Here is a 12,357-nt window from a genome sequence, read left to right as displayed (position 1 = left end):
CAATATATTTTGACATAAATTATATAATTCCCTCAATCATGAGGGAAATTCATGAATAAAGAAAAAAATCCAATTCATGTAAATAATTGATGTAAAATTGTTATAAAATGCTAATAATAAATTGGGGGAAAAGGAAGGTAGTCATATCTAATTTATTTTTTATTTTAATAAAAAATAAATATTATCACAAAATTATTACACAAAATTATCCCTTACAATTTTGGAGAGAAGTGAAATTACTCTTGAAAATTATCTTTTCTGATAACACTGGTCACAATTCCTCCCTGTAGATTTTAATGTTAAAATTTTTCATTTATACGACAAATAACTTCAATTATGTCGTCTCTGACTGGAACGCCAACATGGCTGGAGATACGGGGGAAGGGCGTGGAAAACAGTTCCCGCCCCTCCCAACTTTAATGAAGGAGCTGATTTATCTAATGCATATGCATGTACTGTTTATGACTTGAGATCATCATTGGATTCCCCGCCTATTATATTACAGTACATCTCCGCCTATGAACACGAAATCTTTGAAAAACGGTATCAATACTATTCATCGAATCCACGTAATTTTTGTAGATTTTAAAAACTCATCTTTAAAATTGTTTTTCTTGTATATTGTCACCACAAACATCACAGCCGGCTGACTGATCATCATTCTAGAGAGAAGTGACGATAAAATCGTTCTCAGGTTTAAAAAATTGCAGTTTAAGTTTTTAAACCTTAAAGTGATATTATCACAAAAATTAAAACTGTGACTGGTTTTAATTTATACAAAAAATTGACACGCTTTTAAAACAAATAAAATTTTATTAGGTCGACTGGTCATCACTTCTGTATAAACTTGGTGATAATTATAGCAAGAACACTTGAGTTTAAGCAACGGTTACGCTATATGAATTTCCGACCCAGACAGCACAAACGTTGGGAGGGTAGTGTTTCATTTCGTTTTAGGTAATCTTTTTAACCTCAGTGAGTTCAGCCCTGACTTTTGAGCACGGTCGAACCAGGTTCTACCTAGTTTTACTGTTCAGTTCTTCATTTAATTCATAATTTTTTGAATCCACTATGAAATGATAAATTTTCATCAAAATATTCTAAACTTCACTCATCAAGGAGTTCCATAATGTATAATTTTCATAAGTTTCATTCCAACTTACAAGTTATTATTGGCATAGATTTCCAGACATTACATTTATAAGTAAAAAAGAGAATAAACTTTCGAGTAAGCTTCAGTGAAAATACGGGCCGTTCACGAGCTTCCACAAAATTGAATTGTAGTTTTTTTCTTGAAATTAAAAACACAAATATTAATAACGATGCTCACATTAGTAAAAATTGAATAATTTGAATTGAATGGGCATCTTACTATTGATTTGATATACTGTCATATTTATGTAAAGTTTTCACAAAACTAACAACTGTTAATTGTAATGACTAAAGACTGAGTTTTTTCTATGTTAGTTATGGAAGGAAAAATGGCCTGTAGCGAAAGTGTTTGTGAAATACTGAACTACTCATCGTCTCATCGAAATCGTCAAATATTATTATATTTTAAATATAATGGATAATAAATTTTCGACTTACTTCTTTACTCATTTTCATCAAGTTTTTATACTATCGCAACCGTCTTTGGGGTCTAGTGCGAGAACAGCTTGTCAAACGCTGAATTTTAAATATTGTATTCTACACAGGAAACTTTTTGGTGTGGGAAAATATTAAGTTATGAAAATATCTTAAGAAGTTAGCGGCAACTATTCTGATCTCTAAGTACCCTAAAGTGGCACGCGACACACCGTTAGAAACTACTGTCTTAATTGATATTACAGCCATACTTCGGTATAATGGTTCCCCCACGGGACCGAAAAAAAAATGACTTCATCAGCAGGGTAACATAATAACGAATAATATTTGTTACAAATTGTACTGGCAGGAACAACAACAAAAAAAAACTGACCCTAGAGACGGGATGACGTTAAACGTGGTCAACGTTATACTAAAGTCATACTGTATAATGTTACTCTCAAGATGTTTCGCATCACCCAAAAATACAGCGGCTCCCTTTTTTGTCTATTTCCCTGTTAGTCTATTTATTATCAATTGGATATCCAAGTTTTCGTCTCGATGAGTTAAATTAGTTCATACGAGTTGAACGGTATAAAAAAATATAAAAACGATTTTAAATAAACTGAAAAAAAAAGATTTTTTGCTTCCATCACATACTAAATTAAATGTTACAATCTCTGTAGTAGATGGATTACAGAAATAGAATAGCAATTCAATTATAATGCCACGACATGAGGGATGGCCCCTTGTTGTGGAAGTGAACAATAGAAAAGGATTTGGTCGCTCAGGGCACGATTTTTCCTTGGTCGCACAGGGCACGTAACCCGTGTATCACTCTCACTGATAAGAGAGTAGTCCGGTGCAATTGACCCTAGGATCTGATTGGCAGGTTTTATGAGCAGTGCAACTGACCTTCGTCCATTTTTTCATACTATAATTTATCTGTTTATTTTTAGTCGATTTTGCTATCCAAAACTGCACTGATAAATTGGACATTTTTTTACTAAAATTTGCAAAGATTTTTGTATAACATTTTCAGAAATTTGAGTGATCCAGTTATAGCTGTTTGAATATTTCAGTTTGTGCTTTCAAATACAAATACAATGCCACAACAGGTAAAATGCCCAACGAGGTGGCTGAGAAAAAAATGCCCATAACAAATATGGATGTTATATATTTCAAAAATACAGCAACCCAATTAAAAACACAATCACAAAAATTATAAACAATATATACACGATAAAATATTATACAACGCCCATAAAGAATATTTTGGTTGTCTTATTAAACGGTACTAATTGGGGTATAAAACTGTTTAAAAATATAAAATAGTTTATATTTACATTGAAAATTGCGCGATTGTGCTTGAAATGTCTCGCGGAACAGCGGTGGAAATATCTGCCTTGTTTGCACCCATAGGCGTAAACTTGTAATCGCCCCCCCCCCCACATTTTAGAAGAGCCAGCTCGGCACCCTCAAAAATTCGAGTGGACATGTTTCTCCCACTTGGCTCAGAAAAAACTTTTTGACAAAAAATTCCTTTAAATAGATCCATCTGTTGGAAATTTTATTTTTTTACTTTTCTTCAGAACCTCAACGCACTTGTTCTGTGACAATAGTAGTCTTATCTCCCAATCACACCGGCGTCCATCCATCGTAAATTGCATCATCCCAGAGTGCTGCCTGAAGGCACCTGTGGAGGGTATCGCGTCAAAACATCGCCGTGACAAAAACATCGCACGTCAAAACATCGCGGTGACAAAAACATCGCACGTCAAAACATCGCCGAAAATTAATATATATATATATATATATAACGTATTTACCTGCATATAATCAGCGGCTTTGAGTTTCAAAAAGACATCGGATATTTTTAATTGCGCTTCATTATTTTATTATTGCTTTATTCCTTAAGATTATAACTATCGCATATTTTTCTGAGATTTTATTACAGAAATAATAAACATAACATAACATAACATTAATTTATTTGTCCCCAGTCAATTTCGATAATACTATACAAATTAGAGTTTACAATTAAATTACATATTTACAATATTTGACAGAAAATGCAAAGAGAAAGAAAAAAATGTTTGAAAGGACACGGTAGAAAATAGTTAATTCATAATATGGTGAAGAAAGCTGGGACAGGGAAGAGAGCAATAGCTAAAAGCTAGTAAAATGCTCTCGACCCTATGACATCTTTGCTCTTGCGATACACGTAAATCTTCTTATTTCTTTTGACCTGAAAGAAAGATAAAAAGAACGAAGTATATCGGACAAATAGGTGCAAATATATTTATTTATTAAATAAAAAATGAATTATGGCAACCCAAAGCTAATATAAGAGAATTTCATTCTACGTGTTTTTTTTTTTTCACTTTAATTCAATGGCAAATTTTTAAATAATACAGAGAAAAAGCTAGACAAATAGAAAATTTGATATCAGGATAAATTAATTTTTCATTGCGTAATATTTGTTTAAATTTCATTTAATGTCTTCCCAATCATTAATTTGTTAATGTGACATTGCTATTGTGGTACTTTGCTAACCACAGTTAATGAAAAAGAAGGAAAGTAGCTTTCACCAACAAAGGAGTTTATCTCAGTTTCTGTGAAAAGTTCATAATTGTTTGTATAATTAGTTCAGAAGAAGGAGCCAGCAAAAAGAATTGATTTTTTAAGAAAGACCAAGCAAGTCACTTTACAAGGGTCATTGATGGGGGGGGGGGATATAAAAAAAGTATGGATAAAGTAGAGGTGCTGATAAGGACACGAATGGGAGACCCCATGCCGATTACAAAATCCGGTAATGTCCCTTCAACAGTTTGGTTATGGAGAACAGGTGTTTGAAAAAAAGAAAGAAAAAAACCAGAATGTATAAAGGGAGAAACATTTACAAAGATTACAAACACATTACAAAGATTGGATTAAAAAAGAAAATAGTTTTTGGCGAGAGGAGAGGGAGGGGTGAAGGAAAAGAAAACCTCTTATCAGTGATAACAAGTGCTTTTGTACATATGTACAGACGAGCACGAGCGAACTGTTCATTCCAAGGGATTTTCATCCAGAAGATGGTTAAATACAGTCATTTTGAACAATGCTAAGGATTTATTTCGAACACTCAATGGCAGAGAATTCCAAATGTGAATACCCCGGAAGAAAACCGTATTTTTCTTGAAATTAGTTCTCGCTGTAGGGGTCGGGATACAGTTTCTAGAGGAGAATCTTGTTGGATATCCGTGTGCAGTGATAGGAAAAGAGGGAATATGTGTTAGTTTATGTAGTGATTCATACATTATTATAGCTAATCGATATTTTACCAAGCTATCTAACGGAAGAATTCGCCATAGTTTAAAAAGAGGAGTCGTGTGCTCATTAAATGAGGCAAAGCTAATTACCCTCAATATTTTCTTTTGAGCAATTATCAGGGGTTGTAGAGATGTTTGAGTGGCAGATGACCATACTTCCAAGCAATAAGTTAATTTAGAGAAAAAAAGTGAAAAATATAACATGCGTATTACATAAAAAGGTACGAAATGCCTTGCTTTCGAAAATATGTATATATAGGAGTTTAATGATTTGCTGACTTCTAGTATATGGTTAGACCATGAAAGATGCTCATCAATTAAAACTCCGAGGTATTTAACCGAATCGACAAACTTTAACTCATCCTGTTTAAATTTTATTGGCAATGGCACAGTATCCAACGGCTTTTGCCAAGGTCTGAAAAGTATGCAAACTGATTTAGAAGTATTGAGTTGTAGTTTATTCACTGATAGCCAGGTGCTTAATATGTTCATATCGTAGTTGATTTCATCTATGATTTGAGGAATTCGATTTCCTGAATGTAAAAGGGCCGTGTCATCTGCATACATAAATACTTTGCAATTTCTGAATATTTTATAGATGTCATTGACATAGATCAGAAATAAAAGTGGTCCGAGGCAAGAACCCTGAGGCACCCCGCAAGTGACGTTATTGACACTAGAGTTGTACGCTCCGATATTTACAAATTGTTTCCTGTTTGAGAGGTAACTCTTAAACAACTTTAATGCTACACCACGAATTCCATAGAGAGCGAGTTTTTTTAGTAAAATTTCGTGGTTTACGAAATCAAATGCTTTCTTAAAGTCTAAGAATATTCCGTACGTGAAATTACCATCATCTATAGCGCATCGCACTGTGTCAATGAACCATATATGTGCAGTTTTAGTTGACATATTTTTGCGAAATCCAAATTGTTTTTCATATATGGAGCAATTGTTTTCTAGAAAATTCGAAATTCTATTGTACATCGCTTTTTCAATGATTTTACTCAATGTTGGCAAAATTGAAATGGGACGATAGTTTAGGGGATCAGTTCAATCACCCTTTTTAAATAATGGAATTACTTTTGCAATTTTTAGCTGATCTGGAAAAATTCCGCTTTCAAAGATCAAATTTATTAGATATAAGAGAAAAATTTTAAAAAATTCTATATTTTCTCTCACAATACGTATACTTATCTTATCGAAACCAACAGAAGATTTAGAGCTAAGTTTTGATATTATTCTGTTTAGTTCATCAGCAGTAACTGGGTTCAGGAATAAAGAATTCGCGACAGATGTTATATTATAATTTACAAAAATTTCGTTATTGACAGCAGGTGACATATCAGTGTTATGATTACAGAATACATGATTCAGTGTTTCTGCAATCTCTAGAGTATTAGTTGATTCTGATACAGACCCTAAAATTTCTAGGCTCGGGATCACAGTAGATTGTTTGGTATTCTTATTTAAAACTTAATTACTTTCCATGTTTCTGAAATATTTCCATTCGATTTTAAAAATTGATCTTCAAAATACTTTCTTTTGGCATTTCGTAAAGTAGATGTCAGTATATCTCTATAGGTTTTATATTTTTCTCTTAATTGAATGTTGAAAGGATTGGATTTTAATCTACTATAAAGCCTGTCTTTGTTTTTAATAGACTTGAGAAGTGAGCTAGAGACCCAGGGATGTTTGGGGATGCTATACTTTTTAATTCTAACTTTTTTTATTTCTGCTTCTTTCAGTATATCCTCAAAATGTTTAGAAAAGATTTGATAAGCAGCGTTAGGATCACTGCATGAAAATATATCGGAGACCCAAGGTGGATCAGATAATAATAAATTTAGTTTGCTATGATCATAACGAGTGTGGATTTCTTTACGGCTATCAATATTATTTTTAAAATTATCAAGATAAATAAAGATCGGATGATGATCTGTTATATCAGAGTTTATAATGCCCACTGTAGATATTTGTTTCTTTGTTCTTATAAAAATATGATCCAAAGCTGATGATTTTCTAGTGGCATTGGTTATAACATGTTCTAGTCCGTAAGACAATAAAATATTGTTGTAATCTGAACAAACTTTGTTATTAGCTAATAAGTTTATGTTGATATCACCACAAACTAATATTTCGGTAGACTTTGTGGACAGCGAGTTTAAGACAGAATCAAGTGACTCTAAAAATCTGTTCACATTAGAGCTAGGAGGTCGATAAATTGATCCAATTATTAAGCTGTCCTTTGAATTATTATAATTTACTTCAATCCATATTGATTCACATTCATCGATAACTATTTCTGATTTGCATTTGTAATTCAACTTATTATGCACGTACATTCCAGAGCCACCGTGTGAGCTATCTTTTCTTGGTGAAATTAATAGTTCAAAATCTTTAATACCCAAGTAATTACATTCTACTTTATTAGTGACCCTGATTTCACTTAACGCGATAATTTTAAAAGGTGTTTTGCAGCACGTCAAAATTTCAGATAATGAGTCGAAGTTCTTTTTAAGGCTTCGTATATTTGCATGAAACAATGATAATACGCAGCGTTTGTTGTTGTATAATGGATAAATTTCCTCAGTGCTAAAATTTCTACAATTAATTAACCGCGAAGAGTTTGTACTATTCATCTTTTTATTACGTTTTAAATTTAACTAAAAAAAAAAATTCTATGGGATCAGAAAAAATTCGGAATAATACTTATCTTTCAAAAACCTTGTCTTTCGTAGACCTTCTTTATATCGTACTTAGACAATAGCTGGAACACTCTGCTCTCCTCGTCCTTTCGGGTGTAGATAGCTCCATTCTTCGTCCATAGGAAGCGCCAATCGTGAGTCTTCTTTGCTGCCAGGGCCAGGGTGTAGATCTCTTGCATCCTTGGTGTCAGGTGTTCACCGAAATATAGCCTTGTTGCTTCTCCTGGAAATCCAAGATCCTTTGTTGTAGACTGCCTCTTTTTCGCCTTGGTTAGTATCTGCTCCTTGTGCCGACGGTTGACAAAACGGACTATAATTGGTCGACTTTTGCCTTTGTCTTTTCTGCTTCCGAGACGGTGACTTGCTTCGATGTTGCTTTTGTCTACTGTCACGTCCATCTTCTCCGCAAGTTTTAACACAATCTCGTCCGTATCCTCTCCCTTTCCTTCAGGAACATTTCGGATGACGAGGTTGTTTCTTCGTGCATAGGCATCCATGTGTTCAAGCTTATCTTCCAACATTTGGTTTTGGCGCCAAATCATTTCGTTCTCCTCCCATAGTTTCCTATTCTCGTCTTGTAATTTGCTGATGGTTAGTTTCAGCTCCTCAAATTTCTCGCTCATGAATTTGACACTTTCCGATAGATCACTCAGTGAATTTAAGCATTCTAGTTTTCCATTGATGGTATCCAACGCAGTCAGCTTAGCCTCAATTCGGTCGACGGCAGACAGCTTATTCTCCATAGCGGAAATCCGCTTATCAAGTTCGGCGCAGGAGGGTGCCATTTCTTCGATCGGTGCAAAAGAATGGAGAAGAAAAACGTGCGTCTTATCTCAACGAAGTCTCAGTGGAAAGTGGAAAAGGTACAGGTGAACTTGGTTACTTCGAATATCAGGAATTCCCTTTGAGTTTCTTGCAAAGTTGAGTTTTTTTTGCGTGTGTGTAACCAATTTCTCATAAGTAGGGCTCTGATTTTTACCTAAAGATGAAACGTCGTTGCTGATGAATTATTAGCTACGTCGTTTCTTCTTTAGGTCATAAAAATCGAAGCCCTTGTCATAAAAGCTTGTGTTATCAATAATTATAAGGTTTCGAGATGAATGTACATATATATACATACAGTGTCACTTTACTGACAGTGATTGACAGTAACATTTATTTGAAGACAACCAACCAAAAAACAACGTTAAATGCGGATAAAACGGTTTTTTTGGCATCAAAAGAGACGGGGCAACAACATTGTAATTGGGTTTTTGAGCACACGTGTACGTATAAAAAGTTAACATTTTTATTTTAATAACTATACACCCCCCTTGCAACATGAATGGCATATCTGAGTACTACACGTTATTTGGATAATTTTTCTACTAATTGAAAATATTCCTGTAGGGTGAACGCAGTTTGCCCCAGTAAAGTAAAATACCATACGTCTTGTTACCTATGCCCTCTGTACATTACATATAGTAGTGTCTGTTATGTGAAATATTGTGTTATTTCACATAACAGACTCACACGTTACTTCGTTCGCCTGTGGGAGAGAGGTCACATTATGAACCAAAAAGCCACTTGGAGATAGCTTGTCATGCAGCGAGACATCAATAAACCGATAATTTTCTTTTTTGAAATCTGATTATTTATACTTCCTGATTTGTTTGAAATTCTGATTCACCCAAATTCAAATTTACCGAAGAAAAACTAATTTGTAAATAATTCAAACTTCATCCTGAACAGTAACTTGATGACATTATGCCGTCTTCAAGCGCAATGTTTACACATTGATTGAAAATAACTTATTATATATTTTTTTTACTGTTTTTTAATTTTCATAAATTAAAAATAAATTAAATTCAAACACACATTTATACTGCAAACAATATTTGAACAATTGTCATTTAACGGGAAAACGGGGGGGGGGGGGGAGTTAGGAAATTGATCATGGTCGCAAGGGGGCCACAGGAATGAGAAATGGTTGAAAGCAGGCCATGAGCAAAAAAAAGTTGAGAACCGCTGGTCTAGGGCGTTCACTCGATTAGTGAAAGGAAGTGGGTTTGATTCCCCGCAGGAGAAGTTAAATTTTCTCTCTTTCCAAAATATATCTTCGCATCAGCCAGCTGTTAAAACAAACCTTTTTGTATAATACAGAATTTATAAGAACTCTCTCTCTCCCTCTGTTCATTGTCCATTACTCAAAAAAAGGCCTAATTCGAAGGATTGACAGAAAACTAATAGGTGCGGAAACAGTCGAACACACACATACATATGACAGTTTGGCTTTGTCACAACCAAAGCCGCTTGAAAGTTTAATGCACTTTTAGTGCAGCTTTGGTCACCATTTGAACAAAAAAAAAGGGATGAGGTCATTTCCATTACAATTTTTAATCCATTAAATTTTTAATTTAAAAATTTTTCATGAGGCGATCTTTTTCCAGGGCCATGTTCAGGCGATGTTTTGGCGTGCGATGTTATGACGTACGAAGTTTTGACTTGCGATGTTTTTACGTATTTGGCGATGTTTTTGACCGCGATGTTTTTGTCACAGCGATGTTTTGACAAGCGATGTTTTTGTCACGGCGATGTTTTGACGTAGACCCCCTGTGGAGATAACTTGGGGGGAGGGGAAGGAATCATTTCTCTTAACATTCTTCAACTCTTAAAATTCTTCTCATTTACTTGCACTATCGGTTAACTCAAGAGCATCTCTTCCTTCTTTTGTTGAGTGTGACCCTTGGGGAAGGGGGCATGAGACAACAGGAAAAAAGTGGGAGGAGGTTAAGGCCGGGACCTGACTACGGCGCGGTTGCAGGCGGTTGAGGTTGGGGGGGAAGGCATCATCTATAGTTTTATTCTGTCTACGCACAGATACAGGCTGCAACCGCTGAGGGCGGTTTTTTCAACCGAGAAAATCCACATTTTTTTGGACGGTTGGGGTAACCGGAAAGATGCCATCAAGTATTGGAAATATTTGATTACCCTGATGACGGTTCGGCTGGACCTGCGGTTGCTCTCTTCCATTGTCTATTAAGTGGCTTGACAAGGAGGGTGATGGGATTTCCGATGCACTGGACAAAGGAATTGCTCTTCTTCTCAGGCTGCCATAAAAAAATGAGGGGAGAAGACAAATTCGAGGAACTGTATGGTGAAGTTCCATGCGACGGAAACTAATTCTTTGTTTGGCGCTATTGCGCTGAGGACAATATAAATGGCCGCTATCACAGCGGCGATTGGGACCACGGCCCACCAATTATGGTCATGGACAATATAAAAAAACCTATGAAGAAAAATTAAATTTTTCTAACCAATAATTTTTTTTTTTTTTTTGCTTTCTTACATGAGCATACATTAAAACTCGATTATAATGCATTCATAAAGTAACGTGATCACGCTAAAACAGAGATAAATATTTTTACACACTTGAATGAAATGCATTGGATCCCGATTATAACGTTTTAGCAAAAAAACCAATTAGTACTTCATCCAAAAAAGTACAAATTGCCAGGGGGCCTAACCATTTCTAATAAATTCATAAAAAATTATCAGAAGTAAAAATAATTAGACATCTGAAGGAATAAATTTTTATATTTGCAAATTCCAAATCAGACTTTTAAAACATTTATTAAAAGCATAAGTATGAACCGGAGAGGAAGTATGTCCCTAAGAGCTGCATTCTGTGTAGAATGAGATAGATGGCATTTTCTCAGCCCGTGTTATTTTTCATATATTTTGCGTCATCACGTCTCCGCCAGGACTCGAACCCAGGCCCTCTTGCATACCGGGAAATTTCGGTTTTCATTTTCTAGGATTTACCAGGTTGGGGGCCTCCAGAAAACCACTTGGCCCGGAGCTCATTATACTCTTAAGACGGCCCTGGCATCAGTACCGCTTGCTTCCCCCTAGTTGCGGCCCCGGTGCCGTATGTACAGGGTGTTAAGTGGGCCGGGATAGCAAGTTCGGAGGGGTGGCAAATTCGTGGTCAGGAACTTTAAATTATATCGTGAAAAGGCAATTCTAATAGCCAGCACGTGGTACAGCCATAATGCTGTGTCTGCACATGACTCGGATTCTGTCTCGGAACAGTACGTATGTGTATAATATATATGAGACGTTGCAATCATCAATATTTTCATGAGGTTTTCTTTTTATCCCATTTTTGACTAACGTTGCGTTTGTGCGATGCTTTGTTTAATATTTTTTTCATATATTTTTCACATGAATGTTTTCATGAAATGAATATTTTTGGGAACTAAAAGGTCTAATGAGTATCATCATAGTGTTTTTTTTTAATTGGTTTACAATGAAATTTGATTTTTTAGAGTTTTGAAAACATGAAATTCTTAAATTTCATTCCGATTTTCTATCTGAATTTTTTTTTCTGACCAACAACAGAAATAATTTTTTCCTTAATTTTTTTTTCCATGGGGTTTCTCAAAATTATTATAATTATGATTAATTTTTTTCCATAAATTAGAAAATTAGTTAATTGGAAATTTACTTTAATTACATATAAAAACGTGCTAAATTCATGTCCAATTTTTTGAAACTTCAAAAATATGTTATTTGAATAGCCAGTCATCATACATAAAAAAAATTGTGCGATTTGGTCACGAATTGTAAGAGCGGTCAAAAATGGGTCAACTTTTGGGTTGCCTCTTCAACTCCGAATTAATTCCAAACGGCAAATATTGTTACAGAAAATTAAATAATTTAATTACATGAAAATTTTTATTAGTATATACAGTAAAACCTCTCTTTTGCGGACACCGACAGGACTA

The 12,357-nt window shown here is 34.7% G+C and overlaps 2 protein-coding genes across 6 annotated transcripts in view; both read right to left on the bottom strand.

Moving 5' to 3' along the window:
• The window catches only part of sev (receptor protein-tyrosine kinase sevenless), a 1,896,734-nt gene that overhangs the window by 455,513 nt on the left and 1,428,864 nt on the right, over window positions 1–12,357 (bottom strand). The window lies entirely within an intron of this gene.
• On the bottom strand, window positions 7,572–8,436 carry LOC149080422 (uncharacterized). Its single transcript, XM_089239537.1, has one exon. The coding sequence runs from the start codon at window positions 8,371–8,373 to the stop codon at window positions 7,600–7,602; it is 774 nt and encodes a 257-aa protein (XP_089095663.1). The 5' UTR covers window positions 8,374–8,436; the 3' UTR covers window positions 7,572–7,599.

Source organism: Pholcus phalangioides, unplaced genomic scaffold (genome assembly GCF_987345545.1).
Source record: "Pholcus phalangioides strain wild (caught in Gottingen) unplaced genomic scaffold, Ppha-v1.0 ptg000011l_1, whole genome shotgun sequence".
Lineage (NCBI taxonomy): Eukaryota > Metazoa > Arthropoda > Arachnida > Araneae > Pholcidae > Pholcus > Pholcus phalangioides.
This window is presented reverse-complemented; position numbering and strand designations above follow the sequence as displayed.